Source organism: Saimiri boliviensis, chromosome 1 (assembly GCF_048565385.1).
Source record: "Saimiri boliviensis isolate mSaiBol1 chromosome 1, mSaiBol1.pri, whole genome shotgun sequence".
Taxonomy (NCBI): Eukaryota; Metazoa; Chordata; class Mammalia; order Primates; family Cebidae; genus Saimiri; species Saimiri boliviensis.
The window spans coordinates 198,058,576-198,080,250 of NC_133449.1; the positions used below are offsets into that span (position 1 = coordinate 198,058,576).

The 21,675-nt window shown below is 37.9% G+C and overlaps 1 protein-coding gene, 1 long non-coding RNA gene and 1 other non-coding gene across 9 annotated transcripts in view; 1 reads left to right on the forward strand and 2 right to left on the reverse strand.

Annotated features, from left to right (window-relative positions):
• Positions 1–17,542, forward strand: part of EPB41L4A (erythrocyte membrane protein band 4.1 like 4A) — a 261,977-nt gene extending 244,435 nt beyond the window's left edge. For all 3 annotated transcript variants that reach the window (XM_010339877.3, XM_074382709.1, XM_039467417.2), the window contains 5 exons: positions 11,486–11,533; positions 12,048–12,116; positions 13,269–13,379; positions 13,554–13,635; positions 17,414–17,542. In XM_010339877.3, the coding sequence (XP_010338179.1) occupies positions 11,486–11,533; positions 12,048–12,116; positions 13,269–13,379; positions 13,554–13,635; positions 17,414–17,542 (439 nt within the window). The remainder of the gene's footprint in view (positions 1–11,485; positions 11,534–12,047; positions 12,117–13,268; positions 13,380–13,553; positions 13,636–17,413) is intronic.
• Positions 1,016–21,291, reverse strand: LOC104651588 (uncharacterized). Of its 5 annotated transcripts, none has more exons than XR_745045.3 (4): positions 21,203–21,291; positions 20,719–20,791; positions 20,139–20,349; positions 1,016–11,153 (listed from the first exon to the last, which is right to left on the reverse strand). It is a non-coding gene; the product is annotated as an uncharacterized LOC104651588 (long non-coding RNA). The 5 variants fall into 5 exon arrangements; XR_012512914.1 differs by having other exon boundaries at positions 1,016–13,417; XR_012512913.1 differs by having other exon boundaries at positions 1,016–14,079.
• Positions 20,877–21,009, reverse strand: LOC120365758 (small nucleolar RNA SNORA13). Its single transcript, XR_005580618.1, has one exon. It is a non-coding gene; the product is annotated as a small nucleolar RNA SNORA13 (small nucleolar RNA).
• Positions 21,292–21,675: the final 384 nt, after the last annotated feature.

Genomic DNA, 21,675 nt, shown 5'->3' on the forward strand with positions numbered 1-21,675 from the left:
GGACACTAAGGGACACTCCTCAGTCTTAGGTGTTTACCTTTCAATTAGAAATTAACCGTGTGTGTGTGTGTGTGTGTGTATGTGTGTGTGTGTGTATTAGCAGTGCATCGTTATGAGTGATGACATTCTTTTTGTAATAGAAAATCTGCAAATAGTCACTAAACCATGTACACCCTTACAGATGTATCAATTACTCTAATTTTTTTGAGTAACCTAATTAAACTAGTAGTCAATTTAAAGCAGAGGTTAATGAAAATTTCCTTTGTTGTGATAGCACCTCCCCCCAACTGCAATAAAAAAATGAAGATTAGATAGGAAAGAATCAGACTTCATTGAATTAGTTTAATGAAAAGGTGCAAAACCGAAGCTTAGACCCAGCATAGTCACAGGTAAATCTTTTGCCACCACACTTTTACCTTTCTTTGTGGAATTGTTTTCTATGAAGCACTTGTTATACACAAGGTTTGGCAACTTGATATTAAATCTTAAAAATAGCGTTCAATTTTTCTAACCATTTCTAAAGCATTCTGAGTTCAATTAAATGCCAGTAGTCCATTGAATTTATTTAAAAAGAAGAAAGTAAAATAAAATAAGAAAAAATCCTGTATATAAGTTTTGAAGAAGTCAAAAAACATTCCTGGAGTCAATAGCAAATAAATGGAATCATTCATTTGTAAATAAAAATTGAGAAATAGAATAATTCAAAGTTATTACTATAATTCAGTTATATGCTGGAGCAAATATTTGTAGTTGGACCTGGGAATTTAATCATTTTCTAGTTGAGTGGTTTGAGATTTATTTAACACTCTAAGGAATAAACTTCTTTTTAAAATTGAGGCAATTAGAGGTGAAATTTACATACAGTCAAATGCTCTCATCAGTTTAATGGGTTTTGACAAATGTATCCTAAGTGTATCCATCCTGCCAGTCAAGATATAAAATATTTTTATTATCCAGAAAGTTCCTTCATGCTCCTTTTAGTCAGTGCCCACCCCACAACCAACCACTGTTCTGCTTTCTTTTTTTTTCCTCTGTCACCCAAGCTGGAGTATGGAGTACAGTGGCCCGGTCTAGGCTCACTGCAACCTCTGCCTTCCCGGTTCAAGCAGTTCTCCTACTCAGCCTCCTGAGTAGCTGGGATTACAGGTGCCTGCCACAACACCCTGCTAATTTTTGTATTTTTAGTAGAGATAGGGTTTCACCGTGTTGGCCAGGCTCATCTCGAACTTCTGACCTCCAGTGATCCACTGGTCTCAACCTCCCAAAGTGCTGGGATTACAGGCACCCACCACTGAGCCTGTCCCACTGTTCTGATTTCTATGATTAGTTTTTCTCTCTTGTTGAAATTCATATAAACGTAGTAACACAGTGTATAATCCTTTAAAATCTTGCTTCTTTCACTCAGCATGTTTTTGAGCTTCATCTATGGTATCCGTGGTTATTTAAATATTTTTATTTATGTACAGCAATATTTTTATTCGTTCTCTTTTTGATGGACATTTGGATTGTTTCCAGTTTTTGCCTTTATGTTATAGACATTCTGTACAAGTATGTGTGTGGAATCTGTTCCCTTTTGCCTTGGGCAAACACCTAGGAGTAGAATTGCTGGATTGGAGGGTATTCACATGTTTAATTTTTTAAGGAGCTACCAAAATGATTTCTAGAGAGGTTGTATCATTTCATACCCCACTAGCAAGGTATCAGAGGGTCTTGTTCTGCCCAGTTCTTGCTAGTATTTGAGTTTGTTGTTTTGTTAATTTTCACTGTTCTACTAGGCTTGAAGTAGATATTCCATCTTGGTTTTAATGAGCATTTCATTCATGGCTAAGGATGTTAAACACATTTTTGTATGCTTATTGGTTTTTCATATGTCTTCATTTTTAAAGTGTTCAAATTTTTTGTCCAGTCTCATTGGTTTTTTCTCTTTTTTATTTTTCTTTTGTAGGTTATTTATGTATTCTGGATAAAAGTTCTATTACAGATACGCATATTATGAATGAATAGTTTCTCCCAGGCTGTGATTTGCATTTTCATGTTTTTAACATTGCTTTTTGATGAGCAGACTTTTTAATTTTGATGAAGATCAATGTATCATTTTTTTTTTTCATTTCTAAGTAAGGCTTTTTTTTTTTTTTTTTTTTTTTTTTAATCTTAAGAAGTTTTTGCCTACCCCATGGTCACAAAGATAGTCTTATATATTTTTCTAGCAGCTTTATAAATTTTGCTTTTATACTTATGTCTGTGTTACATTTAGAATTAGTTGTTGTATATGGATGAGTAGAGATTGAAAGGTTTTTTTCCTATAGTCTATCCAGTTCCACCACAGTTTTTGAAAAGACTTTTCATTGTAATGCCTTGTGACCTTTGTTGAAAATGAATCGACTGCTCACATGTGGGCCAATTTCGTTTCATTGATCTATTTGTCTATTCCTAAGTCATCATGTTGTCTCTGTTCCTGTAGCTTTATCGTAAGACATGAATAAGGCAGTATAAATTCTCTGACATTGGCTTTCACTCTCCCCCCTTTTTGTCAAGATTGTTTTAGCTGTTTTATTGGAACTTTTTCATTTCTTCGTAAATTTTTGAATCAGCTTGTCAGTTTTTACTGCCTTCCCCCAAAGGCTTTTGACTAGGATTATGTTGAATGGATAGATGAATTTTGAGAAAATAAATATCCATTTGTTTTTATCTTCTTTCAACATTGTTTTACAGTTTTCAGTACAGAGTCATTACATTTAGTTTGTAACATTTCAAAAAATTCATTTGTTTTTTAGTATGTAGTAAAATAAATGATTTTTTAAAATACTGATGCTACATCTTGCCACCCCATAAACCTTGTTAAATTCACTTATTAACTCTGAAAGCTTTTGTGGGAGACGGTTTCTTAGGATTTTCTACAGTCACAATCATATTTGTGAACAGTTTTCCTTGATTTCTAGTCTTTCTGACTCTTATTTCTGTTATTTCCCTTATCATACTGGCTAGATCATATAGGACAGTGGTGAGTTACAATGTTGAACACAAGTGGTAAGAAAGCAGACATCCTTGGCTGCTCTTTTTTCATAGCAGGAAAGCATTCAGTATGTCACATTATATATGAGGCTAGCTGTACAATTGAGGAAGATCCTTCTATTTCTAGTTTGCTAAGAGTTAGTGAAGTTTTGATCATGAATGGGTCTTGAGCTTAGTTATAAACTTTTTCTGCATCTGTTGAGATTATTGTATATTGGTTTATTTTGTTCATGGAGGAATTCGATTGATTCAGGTTTGAATGATACATCCTTGCATTCCTAGCATAAGCCCCTTGTGATCGTGATGTATTTTCCTTTTTGTATGTTGCTGGATTCTGTTTGGCATTACCTTGTTAAGATTTTTTTGTTTTGTTTTGTGAAAAATCAATGTGTAATTTTCCTGTAATGTCAGGTTTTTGGTAAAAAGATTATACTGGTCATTTAAAATAATTTGAGAAGCATTCCTTCGTCCTATATTTTCTGAATGAGTTAATATAAAAGCATTTTTTTTTCTTCCTTAAATGTATAATTCAGTGAAACAGTCTCTGCCTGGAATTTTCTTTGTGGAAGGTTTTAAATTACAAAGTCAATTATTTTGGCAGCTATTGAGATATTCACATATTATACTTACGTGTAAGTTTTGGTAATTTATGCTTTTAAAATAATTTGTTCATTTTTATCTAAGTTGTCAAATCTTTCAGCTTAAATTTGTTTATAATTCTTCATGTGCTTTTAACATCTGTAATATCGGTTGTGATATCACCTCTTTGATTCCTCATGTTGGTGATTTGTGTTTTATCTTCATTTTTTTAAATGTATGTTTTTTTTCAGAGAACCAATTTTAGATTTTGTTGCTTTTTCTTTGCTATTTGTGTGTTTCATTGACTTTCACTTTTTATTGTTCTTTTTATTTATTTTGTGTTTTACTTGCTCTTCTTTTTTTTATCTTCTTAGGATGACATTTATTTTAAACTTTTCTACTTTTCCAGTATAAGCCTACATTTATAAATTTCCCTTTCAGCCTTGCTTTAACTATATCTCACGTATTTTTGACATTGTTTTTATTATCATGCAGCTAAAAATAATTTTTATCTTGTTTGTTTTCTCATGGCATTTTTAGTTGTGTGTTTTTAAATTTCTAAATATTTCAGGATTTTCTACAGATCTCATTAGTATTCTAATTTAATTCCATTATGACTTTAAAAAACATCTGAACAATTTTAATCCCTTGACATTTATTGAGACTTGTTTTAAAGTCTAGCCTATGGTCTTTAATGATGAATAATCTGTGGACTCAAGAAGAATGAGGAGTCTCAGTTAATGGGTGTCAAGTAGATGTAGTTAGTTGATAGTGTTCAGATTGTGTCTTTTTTTATTTTTTTATCTACTTTTAAAGTAGTCATTGAGAGATAGATGTTAAAATCTCCAACAGTGATTGTGAATTTGTTTTTCCCTTGAATTCTTTTAATTTAAAAGTTATTTTGAAGCTCTGGTGTTAGGGGTACATATGTGTTTTTGTTTTTGTTCTTGTTTTTTCTTCCTGATGAACTGATGCCCTTTTATTCTGGTACTATTCCTTTCTCTGTGTCTACCACACATGCACACATGTAAATTCTACCATACCTTCTACATATTTACTGTTTGCGTAATATATCCTTTTAATCCTTTTACTTTAAGCCTAATTATGTCTTTATACTTAAAGTACACCTCTTGTAAAAAGTGTACAGTTGATCTTTTGTCGTTGTTTTAAAATCTAGCCTGACAATCCCTGCCTTTTAAGTTGAATGTTTAGTCTGCTGGTAGTTAACATAATTATTAATAGTTTGGGATTTAAATCTGCCTCTTGTTCTTTTTTTCTGGTTTATTATGTCTGTTTTTTCTTGGTTTGTTCCTCCCTTCCTACTCTGTTTTGTGTGAATTGAATATTTTTTGATACTCCATTTTACATTCTCTATTGATGTCTTACCTATACTTTTATTATTTTTTATTTATTGCTTTCTCTCTGTAAGTCTTATTCGTATCAGTATGCTTCCTTATCACACTCTAAAATTAATACTGTAACATTTTATTTAAAAATCAGAAACATTGGGAAAATATAGCCCCACTTATCCCTGCCTTCGTCTTTTGTGCTATCATCATATATTTTATTTTTGCATGTTAGAAGCCTCATATTAAAATGTTAATGTATCTTTGCTTAAACAGTGAGTTTTTATATAAAGGAATTAGGAGGAAAAACCTTATTGTTACTGTGGTGGGAAGAATAATGACCTCTGAAATAAGTCCATGTTTTAATATCCATAATGTGTGACTATATGACACTAGATGGCAGAGACGAGTTAAGATTGCAGGTGGAATTAGGGCTGTTGTTAATAAATTGACCCTCAGCCAGGGAGATTATCCTGGATTATCCAAGTAGGCCCAAAGTAATCATAAGTTTCTTAAAAGCGGAAGAAGAGGTGACAAAAGAGGTGTTTGAATTGAAATGGACTCAACCTGCTGTTGCTAGCTTTGAAAACAGAGGAAAAGGCCTTGAACAAATAAATGCAGGCAGCTGTGGAAGTTGGAAACCCCAAGAAAATGAATTTTCCCTTGAGTCTCCAGAAAGGAATGCAGCAGTGCCACATCTTGATTTTTAGTCCAGTAGTACCTGTGTTAGATTTCTCATCTGATACAGCCCAAGTGCAATTAAAGTAGAAAATATATATATTTGTGTGGAGAGTAGTTCACTTAGAAGTTGCTGGTGGGGCATGTTGGCTCACACCTGTAATCCCCAGCACTTTGGGAGGCCACGGCAGTCAGAACACCTGAGATCAGGAGTTCAAGACCAACCTGGCCAACATGGTGAAATCCTGTCTCTACTAAAAATACAAAAATTAGCTGGGTATGGTGGCAGGCACCTGTAATTCCAGCTACTTAGGAGGCTTGAAGCAGGAAAATTGCTTGAACCTAGGAGGCGGAAGTTGCAGTGAGCCAAAATCACACCATTGCACTCCAGCCCAGGCAACAGGAGCAAAACTCCATCTCAACAACAACAACAACAAAAGAACTTGCTCTGGTTGGTAAAAAGCAGAATGAGAAAGAGGAAGAAAGGAAGTAGGAAAGCAATTAGAAAACTTGCAGTGGTCCAGGTGAGATGGTTTTAGCTCAGAAAAGATGGTGATGATGAAATGAAGAGAAGCAGATGAATGTACATTTTGGAAGTAAAGCTGACATATTTGTAGTGTGAAGGGAATTATGGATGACATTGAGTTTCTGAGCTGATCCACTGAGTGGGTAGCATGCTGTTTTACTGAGATGGGAAGGGATGGTCAGGAATGTGTTATGGGGAGAGAATCAAGATTTCTGTTAGATTTGAGATGACAAGTAGGCAATTAATGGAAATGTCAAGTGGGCAACTGAATAAAAAAGTGTTATAACTCTTTAGGATGATGGATTACTTCATATAGCACAACCTGGGCTCTGTCCTTTGAGTTATGATTGTTAAAAACCTGAGATTTATTGACAGTTAATAAAATATCTGCTGGGTACTGTTATTTGCATTCTGGATCTTGAGCTTATTACCTGATCCCCATGAGCTTCCTTCCCTACAACATTGATGGTACCATGCTCTTAGGATTTTGCTGAGCATTAAATGAGGTCATGCCTGTGTCAAAATAAATAACATTGGCAGTTACTTTTATTAGTAAGTTCCCACAGGTCTTAGTTCTTCTCTAGAAACACTGCAGGCATTTGATTGTGTTTTTCCTTGAGATGAGGAGGTGGTGAAAAATGGAGAGAGTAGAGTAAGAAATTCACAAAAAGTCCTTAATGACTAGAATTTGGTTGTGTGAGAATTTAGGAACCACTGCAGCTTTCTTTAAAAGTGAAAACATGAGCGGGGCATGGTGGCTTGTGCATGTAGTCCCAGCTACTTGGGAGGCAGAGGAGGGATCATCACTCGAAGCCAGGAGTTAAAGATAAGCCTGGGAGACATAGGGAGACCCCATCCCTTAGAAAAAGTGGAAACATGACTAGGGAAGTATTCAAGGAAAGCAATTAAAATTATTCTTCAGATGCACACACACACACACACCCCCCTTCAGATATATATAGAATGCAGAAAATGTATTAAAACATATGTACTATATAAAAATATATATGTATATTTGGCATTTCAGATGTACAATAAACCACTGATCTCTCCATTACTCCCATGTTCTTAAATTCCTGCTGCAGTATATATAAATTATCTATTAAGAATCGGAATGTTATGATACATTATTACTCATTTGTGGGTGTTTAACTCCTAATACATAGCTAGAAAATCCAGTTCATTATTAAATACCAGAGACGCAGAGTTGTATAAAATTCAAAACCCTTTTCTCCTAAAAAGCGTTAAGCTGAAATATGATTAGATCTCATCTGGTAAAACCTTATAAAGTACAGTTCTATTTAATACATTTTTTAGCTACAGTTTATGTTTATCACTAGGAAAAAAGCTTTGTTCAACCTGCTTTTCTACATGGGTGAACCTTTACTCAGTGGGATATTTGGAGGACTGTTAAAGCCCAAACAATCGTTTTGGTAGGGTTAAACCTGGGTGCAAGAGAAGGCTCGGGCTCCCTCTGGTGGTGATAATGTCATACTATTTTTGTTGGAAAGTACTGATACGTGGAAGATGAGGCTGCCAGGGTGATGTTCTCAGTTACACACAAAATATGTTAAGTCTGGTGCATTAGGTGAAGTTACAACATGAATCCCCACCCCCAACCCGGAAGTGACTCCTGAGCGATCTTCAGCAGGTTGTTCATCTCAGTGGCTTCCTGAGGCTTCTTTGATTTGGAGGGGGAGGGAGAAGAGTAAGACATCTCCTAATTAGATTTATTTTGACCAGTCAGGAATGTGACAAAGAATGAGTGAGGTATTTGTTAGGTTCTTTGAATTCCTTAAATAAAGATGTTTTGTGAACTTACATATTTTCAACTCTAAATTTCCTTTCAGAGGGGTGGTCAGTATAAAAATGGACAAAAAATAAAAGTAAAATGCTGACATATGTTTTAGCATAAATTAAAAACATGTTAAATTTTAAACATATTATTGGATAATATATTGCCCATATAATATTTTTTAGATAATATAGTTGAGTTTGGGGGATATATAAAATGATTATATGCAGTGATGGAGTTTAAATCCTTTGCAGATTTATGATATGTTATTTTTGCTTTAGGGTTTTGGAATAAGGGAAGGTGATTTGTGAATGATGTCTCCTCAACCTAATTTCTCTAATTAATTTAAAGTCGAATATTTGTATGTAGAGGAGGGATGCTTTTGAAAAATACTGGACTAATACTGGGCTACATGTTTATTTTCTATATATGTAGTACCTATAGACAACCGAGAGTTCTTTTTCCTTTCCTTAGGAATTTATTTGGAGAGTTTAAGTAAAACATCTGCATTATTAAGCACCTCAAATTAAGAAAACTGACTGCTGAAATTCCACAGCTTTCTAAATCCACATAACAGTGAGCTGCAGAGCATGAATTCATCCTAAATTATTGATTAAATGTATGCAGATGTAAGCATAAAAATAATACATTCCTCATTACCATGCAGCTTGTGTTGACATTTGTGAAATCACAGGTGGTCTAGCAATCAGAGGAAATTCACATTTTTTTAAACTTTGAGACTTTTCCTCGTCTTAAAACTGTTTGAAACTCCTGGCCATGTCAGAATTTAGTTTAGTTAAAAATATGACTGTTCTGGTGCTATAGAACTTCAAGATAAAGACTAAACTCTTAAATCTTTTAGAACCAATCTTTATGACTAGAAGGACTGATGATCTCATTCTGATTAAGATAACATTTCTCTAATTCTTCTGAGATGGGAATGAAAAGCATTTCCTGTAGAATTACAGTAACAGTATTTAAAAAAAAAACAAAACAACATGAAAACACTCCTTTTTCCTGATAATTGAGAAATTCTCCTGGCTTACAAAAATCAAAATATAGAAAAGCATAAATAAGAAAATAAAATTACCTACAATACCAGCACTCAGACATAGCCACTGTTACCATGTTATAAGTTTTGTATGTATTGTTCATACATTACATTATCACCATCTTTCACTACTAGGCCTGATATCATATCTCACCATCTCTCACTATTAGGCCTGATATCATGGGGTGTATGTCCTCCTGGCCCCTCATAAGTTTTCCCATTCTCCCCCTGTTTGCCCTAAAAGCATTCAGCTTTGAATTGCATGTCCTCACGATACTACTCACCACTTCTCGTAGTTGTCATCAGCTGCACCCTGGGTCATTTTCCTCATTCTTTTAAGATTTAGTTCCTGCTTTACTGTCACTCTCTCCAGCCCTATTTCATTACTCACATAATGGATCTTTACAGTAACTTGGCTTCCACCACCCAACCATTGCCACTTAATTCCAAAGTCATACCCTTCATCAGTGGTTTCCAACTGGGGGCAGTTTTGCTTCCCAGGGGACATTGTCTACAGACATTTTTGGCTGTCACACTGTGGGGTGGGGGTGGGGTTACTACTGGCAGCTAGTGGGTAGAAGCCACAGGTGCTACTGATCATCCTACAATGCACAGGACAGCCTCCTACAACACAGAATTGATATGGAAAATGTCAGTAGGGCCAAGGGTGGGAAACCCTGCTATAACTAGAAGACAGCTGGTATGCACACTCTCATACCTTCCTGAAATAATAATAATTAGCAGTGGAATAACTTCCTAACTTAGATATTGTCAGACTCTTGGTTGACTGTGAGAAGTAGATCCTGGGATATAGTCACAGCTGAACCATCATTCTGTGTTAATATTAGCACCTTGTCTGACAGTATCATTTAATGGGATTAACATATTATCTAGCAAATGAGACCAACCAAATGTAGGAAAGGCAGAGTCCATACAGGACACCATGGAAACAGTTTCTATGATTTTTTTAAAAACATACAATCTTTTTTTTTTTTTTTTTTTTTTGAGACAGGGTCTCTTTCTGTCACCCAGGCTGGAGTGCAGTGGTGTGATCTTGGCTTACTGCAACCTCCACTCCCAGGTTCAAGTGATTCTTGTGCCTCAGCCTCCCAAGCAGCTGGAATTACAGGCATGTGCCACCACGCCCAGCTAATTTTTTGTATTTTTAGTAGAGACGGGTTTTGCCATGTTGGCCAGGCTGGTCTTGAACTCCTGACCTCAAGTGATCCACCCCTCTTGGCCCCGCAAAGTGCTGGGATTACAGGCTTGAGCCACCACACGAGGTCTATTCTTATTCTTATAACAAACAACATCTACATTTAACAAACCATATTTGGTCTGAGACCAAGATTTCATCCCCTTTTTCCTTTCATATTTTGTCATCCTGAGTTGATTAAAAGGTCTTTATAGACAAATCATTTTTTCCCCTGCACAAAGGAAAAACGATTTGGTCAATTCAGTGGCTGGAAAGTAGCTTAGTATATTCTGTGGATTTAGAAGGCCCTACCAGAATACCTTAGTGGTGCCCTTATGAACTGAGAAAAATGAAAACATTGATGATGTCATATTCTGAAAGCAATATTGAACCCCAAAATGCTAATACAGATTAATCACATAAAATTCCATAGGATCATTGGCTTTTAATTGTTAATTGTTCTTTCTTTTGGCCGACTACTAGATCTCTGTTCTCTTACAGGGACTGATGAAAGCTTATTTTCTCACTGTGAAGAACAATCATGTGTCAACAATTGCAGCAATAATACATAGAGTTCTAGTATTCATTGCTACCATGGGAATAATAGTTGATATTACAGAGAGTACAAACAACTTGAATGCTGACTTTGAATTTTTCATTCTAGGAAGTTAAAGTCAGTGGTATAGTATCTACTCACATACTTCTTGGAGAAAAGATTGTAGAGTCAGTAGTTAGGGATGGAGAAGGGCATAAAGACCACAGATAGGTTCTAGCATTTGCTGGCCTGTTTTGTCGCAGAAATGCAACACCAGAGGTAACATGAAAGATGGGTCATTGGTCCAGTCTGCCGTCTGAGTCTCCCCACCGGTTGCTTTTTCCTTGTAATGGTTGCTTCTCCTAGGTAATCACGGATCATGCTGGGGCTTTTTAGAATCAGGATGAGTTCTTCTTTTACCATTACTTATAAACATCTGGAAGGATCAGAAACAGAAGCCCTGAATCATTCTTCATTGTACAGTTACCACGGGAGGGGGAAGGCATATGGCCCTGCAGTTCTGAGTTCTTTCATTAAATGAAGCTCTGGTTGTGACTGAGTTTTATGATTTTCCTTCCACAGCAGTAGCAGCTAAATTATCTGGTGTCTTTATACTAATGATCACAATAGCTCTCCCTATCCAGTCTTTCCTTGTCTAATCTCAGCTGGCAAATACGAACTTCACAGTCTGAAAACTATTACAGTTCGTTATTAGATTGTGAAATGAAGGATGTTTGCAGAGATCAGTGTTGTTTTCTCCATTTGTAGGAGAAGCCCTGATATCCAAGCAAAAGAAGAGTTATGGAAGCACATTCAGTAAGTAATAGTTTTTCTTTCGCATTGTTTTAAAACCCATGTAGTTTTAATGCAGTTACAAGAAAGACACCGGTACTGAGAGGCTGCCTCAGTGTGAAGCCTGCCCAAGTAATTGCCACCATGTGTGGCAGGCACACGGAGCACATGATGGTGGTGCCTTACCATATCAACAGCCTATCTACAGGCAGCCTGGACACCTCCTCACCCAGGGTCATTTAGTCTCACCTCTAAATGCACCTCACACAGGCCACTGATTTACAAATAAATACCAAGGAAAACAAATCCAGAAGAAAAAAGACACCCACCACAGGGAGAGAAGCAGATCTTTTGTAGAAGAATTCAAAGACAGCACATTTTTAGTTTTTAAATCTTTGCTTCTGGCTTATTTTTTATTAGTTTTACTAATACTGTTTTGGGACAAGATTAGAAAGGGAAAACCCACCTGCCGATTGTGAAAGATACTGGCATTTATACCTGCACCACAACTATCATTTTCTTGCTTATTCCTTTATAGAAAGGAACTTGTGGATCCATCCGGATTGTCCGAAGAACAATTAAAAGAGATTCCGTATACTAAAATAGAGTGAGTGCCTTTGAAAATCTCCTCACAAAAGCTTGATTAGTGCTTGTGAATAATCCATATTAATTCTTCAATTGCGTTCCAGGTAGTGCTTTGTCTTTACATTTTAACCAAAATTAGGTGACAGTAGTTAAAGAGGTAGAAAAGGGTGCATTAAAGCTACTTATTCTACACTGTAGTCACTATCATCTCTTTTTAGCCACCTATTTGTACATGGTAGGTACAAGGGGGCTTTCCCTGATTAATGTCAGTTTTAAAATAAATTCTTTTCTGAGATACTGATTGATAAAGTTTTTATCCATTACTTTACACCAAGATAATTATGTTGACTAGAAAACTCTCATATGAGCCCAGTCCAATCCTTGGCATAGAAGCAGCACATTGAACAGGCTTCATGAAAGCACAGCAAGAATCTCTAATCACCAGTGTAAGAGGAACTGTACCTGTTGACTGTGTTTTCTGCCTTGCCAGTACATGGTTAAGAGAAAGTGAGTGCCTGCTTTGTTTCCCTTCTGCAGCTCATGCTGCTTTACCACCACAGTTAAGCAGGTTGGTATACCCCAGCCACCCTCTGTGCCCATCTTTAAGTCAAAGATTAGAATTCTTTTAATTATTAAGGTATAACCAACAAAAATTGTATATGTTTACAGTATACAATGTGATTGATGTATGTATACATTGTGAAATGCTGAAATCAAGCTTATATATCACCTCACATACTTTTTTAATGAAGAGAGAACATTTAAGGTCTTTCTTAGCAATTTTCAAGTAAAGACTGAATTCTTAATGTTAGTAGCTAGGACAGTGAACCAACTTTTTCCATTAGGAATGCCATTTTGTCTGCATTATACATTTTTTTTTCTTCCACACTACCAAAAATAATTCTACTGTGAGGAATAATTTCATTTAAAATTTGGTGGTTAAAAAATAGACATATATACATACTATAAAGAGCTTCATTTTCACATATAGTCCAGGGAGCACTTTTCTTGTGAAATTTAAGTCACTCAGGCTTTCAAAGCCCAGAGGAGTCAAATTCTTTTTAAAACTCTGAAAGTTTTTATTCTTTTGCTACTTCAGTATTAAGGCAGAACTCCTAATTTTCCTCTTTTGACTTTGGGTGTTTTTTCCCATGTTTCTTGGTTGCTTGTTCAGGACACAAGGTGACCCAATCCGCATCAGGCATTCTCATTCGCCACGAAGTTACCGCCAGTATCGCAGGTCCCAGTGTTCAGATGGGGAGCGATCAGTTCTCTCGGAAGTGAAGTAAGTGGGCAGGCTAGAGTACACTATCACCATCATGGCTGCAGAACAGAGCAGTCTAAAATAACTTTCTTTGCTGATGGCAGTGTTTTCTATCTACACTGTAGCCCTCTTCCAACTTAATTTCTGATTCTAGGTATTGTTCCAGTCATTAACTCTAAAACTCATTTTCTGCAGTTCAAAAACGGATCTTGTGCCACCACTTCCTGTGACCCGTTCTTCAGATGCTCAGGGTTCTGGGGACGCTACAGTTCATCAGGTTAGTATTAGTGAGGTTTGAAGAAGATACTGTGTTGATGACAATTTTGAGAAGCATTTTGTGCTTTGGAGAGTTCCTTTGGGGAAGTAGGGCAGGCAATGAATCTTTATTGTCATTCTGAGATTCTGTATTTTAAAAGAACATGTAGTAATCATAGAAGGAGCTGTGCATGATCAAGAACCTTGGCACAATCTGAGAAGTTAGGAATAAGAAGTAGAGGTAGTGGCGCAAAGCTGAGGATAACAAAGATTGTAAGATCGTTTTGAGCCACAATAAAGACACAATTGTTTCACTAATTAAAAAGCAACAATAACAACAGGTATTTTGAGCCAGAGAAACAAAGAAAAAAGTGATAAACTCACAATGTTAACTGACGGCAGACAGAAGAATTACTCAAGTCCTGTTTTATTTCTGTCTTCTCCATCATAGACAATTACTTTAATTCTGGAAATGTTTTTAAAATGTAAAAAGGAATTCAGACAGAACACCTAGCTGCCTTAACAAAATCACTCTAACATTTAGTTGAATTTGATAATCAGGGGAGAACTGTAGCAAACGTAGTTCAGGAAGGGTTTGATACTACCTGTCATGTCATATTTTTTAATAAGATGGGAAAAAATGTGGGCTAAGACAATTGGATGGATTTATATTTCATTAAACAACTACTGTAAAACTCTAAAAACAAAGTTGATGTTTCTGATAGATCAGGGTCAGCCCATTGTTCGTCGTGTTGTGGTTTTCAGTGTTGTTCGAATCATGGATCCTTTGGAACAGCCAGTTGTGTCTACTGACTCTCTCCCATAAAAGTGTATGTAAGCACATGTACAGCTTTTGGACCACCTAAGAAGCCTGACACCAGCAGTATCTATCATGTGTGGCCCTTTTCATTTTTATCAATGACTAGAGCAAGACCTGTGTTAATTGAGGTTAGGTTCCCTAGATAGATTCTGAAATGGAGATCTGCATGCAGGAAACTTGTTGGTAAGTGCCCCACGGGATGGACACTTGTTGGAGAAAAAGTAAAAGATGGGTTTGGGCAGAGGCAAGAGCTGATTGCACAGGGAGCTCTAGTGCTGAGATGGCCTGTAATCCCAGCTGCTAGGCAGGCTGAGGTAGGAGAATCACTTAAACCCAGGAAGTGGAGATTGTGCTGAGGTGAGATGGCACCACTGCTAGAGCCTGGGTGACAGTGATACATCTAAAAAAAAAAAAAAAAAAAAAAAAAAAGCAGCAGAAGGTAAGTGTTTTCTTATGCATCCTACCTTGAGACAAGGGGGCTGAACATTTATATGTTCATTCACCCCATAGCAGTCACTGGGTAAGGGATGTTCTCGGAGGGGGGTTATCTTCAGTTGAGGGCAGTTCCTGGGGAGGGGCTCAGTTTTGAGCTACATGGCAGGCAACACTCACAGCAGCTGGAGAATGAATGCCTCAGTGTAGAATGGAGATCTGAGAGATAAACACAGCTTCTAATGCAGTCTGCCTAATATTTGATGAGGTCAACCTGGGAGAGCTAACAGGTTGTCCAACTAGACAATTGGTTTAAAGTTGACAGTACTTTTTCAAAATTATATTCATGATTAAGTTTAGGCTTTGCATTCTGACTGACCAGAATCATTTGTGTTTCATTTCTGCGTACTACTTGTGTGACTTTAATGTTGCTAAACTTCCAAGCCTCTATTTTAATATAGTGTAGACAACCTACCTTCTAGGGTCATTGTGATGATTAATAAGCAGTTGTCTTTCAGTTTTTTGTGGGTTTTTTTTTTGTCTTAAATTTTAGTTGGTTTCAATACAAGAGGTAATTTTTATTTCCACTCAGGAATTAAAACACTTACACACATTCTAAGCTGGAATAGCCTTCACTTTGCAGGACACAGGAATAACTCACATGTATCTTCTGATCAATGGCATTGATTCTAAACTTGTCTCCAGGAAACCTGATTTTGGATTCAGTAAATATCCAGTGAGCCCATCTAAGGAGTGTCAAGCACTGGTCTGAGAGGTCAGCAAACCATGGCCTAAGGGCCAAATCTAGTCTGCTGCCTGTCTTTGTATAGCCCAGAAGTCAATAATGGTTTTTATACCTTTTCAAGTTGTAAAACCCTTTAAGGGTTGTTTAAAAGCAAAACAACAGCAACAAGTGACACAGACATGATGTAGTGTAGAGTCTGGCTCTTTGTAAAAAAGTTTGATGACCCTAGCCTAGAAGTGTAGGCATAGAAGTAAACAGGTGAAACAAATAGGAGTATGCATTATGAAGAAACAAAGGCATGAGCTAGAGAAGCAGCAAAGTGACCTCACTTCACATGTTTAGGGTGGTCAGAGGCCATCTCAGAAAGTGGCATTTAAAGTTGAGACCTGGCAGGTAAGAAGGAGCCAGCCATTGAGTGGGCAGAAGGCTGAGTAATCAGAGGGAGGAACATGGGGAAAATGCTGACTCTGGAGAGGGCCTGGGCATTTGAGGACCTGAAAGACCAACGTGGACTGAGCATGAGGGGAAAGGCGGATAACACAAGGCCTTAAAGGCTGCAGGAAGAGTTTGGATCTTATTGTTTTATTCCAAGTGCTAAAAAGAAGCTACTCATCTGGCTGCCATGCGAAGGGGCTGGAGTGACCAATGGAAGCTGGAAGGTTGCATTTCCTAATGCAACTTTTAGTTCTACTTTCCACTGCAATGCCACCAGAGTTCTGGCAGTGACATTCCCTACATCTCACCTTGCCTTTTTATGCAAAGGCTGCTAAGAGTTGGGAAGAATAGCAACTTAATTTCTTAAGGTCTGCAGATTGGACAGATTCAATCCCAGACACACTTACAACATAGTATTTATTTCAGGTCCTCTCCTAGCACTTTTTCTGGTTATTCTGTTGTATTCTTCTCTTCTATGCACTGGCATCCTTTTCCTACCTCTGGCTATCTACAAATATTCCATCCCAAATAGATTGATTCATACATCCCATGTTGGGCAGAATAGTTATTCCTTCAGTGGTTTTTGAATGTCAGTAAAACAAATTAAGCCAGCCATAGAGCAGATTAAAGATAACTGCATTTTAAAAAGGTTTTTTTTGTTGTAGCTCCAACAAATCTCAAAATAGATTGGGACAGTGTAGCCCATTATTTGTGGGACTATACATTTGGGGAAGGAAATATAATTGCTAGCCTGATATACTGACAATGTTAGGCCATCTTTTGGAGGTAAGGGCAGGGGAGGGTTAGCATAAAAGGGAGCAGTTGTGAGTATCATTCTCAGAGCCTCCACCTATGGCTATGTAAGACCTATTTTTTACAAAGTAGTGGAATGTGGTGCCCAGGCTCTGGTAACTCAGCTGCCGTTTCTCCCTAAGAGCCAAGAGTGATAGGAGCTCCAAAGACATTGTTTCATTCATTGACTACTGAAAATATAATCAGGGGATTATATATTGCCTTCAACTCTCCATCACTATCCTGTTTGGAAAGTGGGAAGGTTGAGAGCCTGGTTTGGGAATTATTAACAAAAGTAATGACACTGATTTGGGTGAATTATGCCTAATATTCATGAATGAAATCACTATGCATGTCAATGTCTGACTTTGTACATTAAACAAATATTAAATACTTTTATTTTGCACAATTAACTATTTAAAGGGAACATTTATTGGATAGCTTTTGGTATTATGAAACTTTTCAATTGCAACTCGGTATCTTTAAGAGCAGCTTGGTTTCTGATGTAATTAAAATACTTCATTTGGCTGTTTCCTTCTGAAACTTTCTATATTTTTCAAAAATATTTTATTCTAGAGAAGAAATGGGTCTAAAGATAGCCTGATGGAAGAAAAATCTCAGACACCTGCAAGCAACCTGGCTGGAAAACACACAGCAAAAACAATAAAAACTATCCAAGCTTCTCGCCTCAAGACAGAGACCTGATCATGATGAAAGGTCAAGGATGGTGTGGGAAGGTTGTGTGAGCCACTGGTTCTTCTGAAACTGTGAAATACTTTGATTCAAATCTCAGACCTGCAAGTATTTCTTCAGCATAAGAAAATACATATCCCACCTCCAACGCTTTTTTTGAGATATATCACTGTCACCCAGACTAGAGTGCAGTGGCGCTGTCTCAGATTAGCACAATCTCCGTTTCCTGGGTTTAAGCGACTGTCCTGCCTCACTCTACTGAGCAGTTGGGATTACAGGTGTGCACCACAACACCCAGCTAATTCTTTTTGTTTTTAGTAGAGGTAGGATTTTGCCATGTTGGCCAGGCTGCTCTCAAACTCCTGACCTCGTGATCTGCCTGCCTGTGCCTCCCAAAGTGCTGGGATCATAGGCACGGTTTAAGACAATACAGTTACGCTGAAGGACCTTTTTGTTTTAACTGGAATAAGGATTTTCAAACAGTTCACTTGAAACCACATTTTCCTTTTTGGAACAGGATAGCAGTCATTCATTTCTGAGTATCATGTGCCTGTCCCCACAACCAAGACCAGATGCATCCGATGAACACTCTGGAATTCTGGACTGCAGCTAGCCTGCTGTGCAATAGTGTAAGTGGGAGGAAGTCCTCCCACTGCTGGGTTGGTTCTCAGCTAGCAGCCAGGTACAGAAGTACTGAGGCATCACTTTTAGAGTGCAGATATTTTTATTCATATAAATGTTCTTTATAATACTGTATTTTGTGGTGTTAAGTTCCACCAGTTATTTACAAACGATGTAAAACGCTTTGTTTTTAAGTGTTGTTAATTTGCAAGTATTTTTGTCTTGTGAATCCACTTTTCAGAAGTCTAAGTGGATTTCAGTTCATCTCTCACCCCAAACCTCAAATGGCCCATCCACCTTGCTTGGCTATCTAACTCACCTGCTCTCCTCAGTGACTATTTTGGACCTTTCCTCGCCATAGATGACTTTGCAATCTACAGGGCAAATACTTACACAGGACCTCTTATATGTCCCCCTTACCACATACAATTCTCTCCACAGCTGCCAACAGTCCTAACCTGTCTCTCCACCTGTGCTTTGGATGCCATCTCTCCCAGACTTTTCAGGATCTCTCTCTCGCCTCTTAATGTATTCAGTCATTCTGCCAGCTAGATCCTTGCTACTTGGTTTTAAATTTAAGACTAAGATTAATTTAAACTATCTTTCACAACCACAAATCCCCCTCTAGCAACTATGACTTTCCTCTCATTCTTGAGCCAAGTTACTTGCAAGGAAAAATTCCAAGTCATTGCCCTCATTCATCTAATCCCTATCTTAAGCTATCTCTAATACAGATTCTTTCCCACTACTCCATTCAACCACTGTGTCACTTAATCCCAGGGAGAATGTTGGACATTCTTTTGCTGCTTTAATGTAATCCTACTTTGTTCTTACCACTGACCATCCTTTCTAGCTCATCATGCTTTACCTTGCTGTTTATTAGTGGACTTTCTCAAACTTCAGACCTTAGGCCCTCTTCCTCTACCCTGTGCAGATCTCATTTAAACCCATGGCCTTAAGGTTTATTTCCGTAGTTTAGACAAAGGAGTAAAAAGACCACTTGTATTTCTCAAAGGTAATTCGACTGTTTAAATGCTGCTCCCCAGCTAGATCTAGGGTCATTATGCTCATCAGTGTGCAAGCTTGACACGTAGCAGTTAGGGACACCTCCACTATTATCAAGTCTAGTTGGCTTTGTCATCAAACCATAAACAACCATATTTCACTAGTCCAAGCTGGTCATCTCTCACCTAGACAACAGTAAGCAACTTAGTTCAACTACCTTTTCTTGCAAATCTAATTTCCCACCATGGATTTATTCTGTTTTATTTAATAAAGCCAGAGGGAGCCTGAAGTGGTCTGGCTTCTTTACCTACCTCTTCAGCCTCATTTTGGAACACTCCCACCTCCAGTAATAGCCATTTTAAGAGCTTCATTAAGCACTCAATTGTATAACAGGGCACTGAAGAGGGAAAGCAGCCAAAACTGTCACTGATGTAAGTGGACTTTCGGTCATCTTTTTTTCTAGCCCAAGCCTCTGAAAATGTCATTCCCTCAATTTTGCCTTGTGAAAAAATGACACATACCTTTAATCTCAACTCTGCTTTCTCAGGGTTCCCTAAGAACATCCTATCATGGAACTCATCTCACAGTGGAAGTTTCACATTTGTGATGACATTCTCTCAATTCGGCTATGTTTTCAAAGGGAAGAACTGTGTTGTGCTCATCATCATGTTCTCAGCTCCTAGGGCTGTCCTTTTACTAAATTTTTTGAATACCTTAATACACTATTTACTGTTTCCTGCAAAGTGAAGGCAAAAGATATGCCAACATTAAGTGTACAATCTAGTTGGAGAAAAAAATACATGCATTGAGTGCAGTAAAGCACACCTGTGACCTAGAAATCCGCTAGTCTAGTTCTAGCCGTAAGTTTTCAGTCACTGGAAGGTGTACATTTCTCTTTGGGCCAAACACAAGCTATTGTTAAGGCTAGTAATTATGGTTGACAGCAGTGAATACTGGTCAAAAAAAGAACTACCCCTTGTACCTTTTTAGAAATAGCTGTTTTCTGGTAGTTTATCACTTTAAACACAAATCTCAAAGTGTATTAATATATTTATTCATATCCTCACGGTCTTAAATGTGTATTTATGGACTCCAGCAGGCAATTATGGCAGTACTCCTCAGACTCCTCGAAATTTTAAATGATCCAAGCAACTCGTGAAGATCAAATTTTCAAAATCCTCACCAAGGACATCCTAAGAGAAAAAATAAAGTACTCAATTCGACAGCAAATATTTTTGTGTTACATTTTCATCAAGAACTTGGTAATTAATATGCCTGTGGTTTGACAAGTTTTTTAAAAACTCAATTACTATACACAAAAATCTTAGGAGATGGAGAATACCACTACTATCCATATTCATTTCCCTGGGCTTCTCAGGAAAATACCAGCAAAACCTTCCCGAAAATAAGCTGTGGAGGCTATCCCATTTGTTAACTTCACCTTAGCTACAGACAGCAACACTACGAATGAACCACTAACATTAATACTCACTAGAGAAGGCACCTATTTGAAAAGTGATAAACATTCCCACTACAAAGTGCTTTATGACGTATCACTCTACCTTTAGGTCACCTTTGTCTTCCCAGATGGTATTCAGCTAGCAGCAGTCTACACTTCAGGTATCCATCTTACACCTGAACAAAAATTAAAACTGGTTAAGAGAAACCGTACACCTACGGCCCGCAGGGTCAAGATCACGCGTGTAAACGTAAAAGCATTAACTGTTACTTATGCAGCTCCTACACCAAAGATATCAAATTTAAGGGCAGGAAAAGGCTGCAAAGCGTTTAATTTACGCCTTTTTTGACACCACATTCACTAGTTTCCAAAGTGAATGGGCAACACAAAGGCTCCCTGACACTGCGTGAGGTCAGCTTTTATGGGATAAGGTTGCTGACTGGCTGACGGTAATCTGTTAACAGCCTAAAAACGAACAATACATTTCGGAAAAATTTTCTCACCATTTAAAACCTGACTTGGTAATGAAAACTGAAATGCAATGCGTTTTAGATGGCGACGGGTCTTGCACCAAAGTGAAAACTCACCTGCAGGGTAGGCGACCACTCCCGCCGAGTACCGCACTTGGAAACAGCGGTAATCAGGCACTCTGCTTTCAAGCTATTGTGCACGGGGGCAGGGCAGGCTTAAAGGCAGTTACCCGGCAAGGCCTTTTCACTAACGAAAATAAAACCCCGCTTACAGAAAGAACTCCATGGCATACGGTCGACGATCTAAACTAACCTCGAATTCACTAAGCTCCCCGTTTCTAAGCAAGGGGATGCGGAAACGCAGGCCTGAGGCCTCCTAAGGCGCTCCCGAGATTCCCCCGAAACGTCGCCAAGGCCAGGCCGCTGCCCTCCCCGCGTTCATCGCCCGGAATAGTTCGGACACGGTCCAGCTGCCGCAGACGCCTCACCAGGCTCAGGGTGCCCGCATTACGCCGCCCGACGCCCCAGCGTGGGCGGCCACCCGGCCACAGCCACGCGCCATCCCGGAGGCCCCAGCACAGACCCACGCC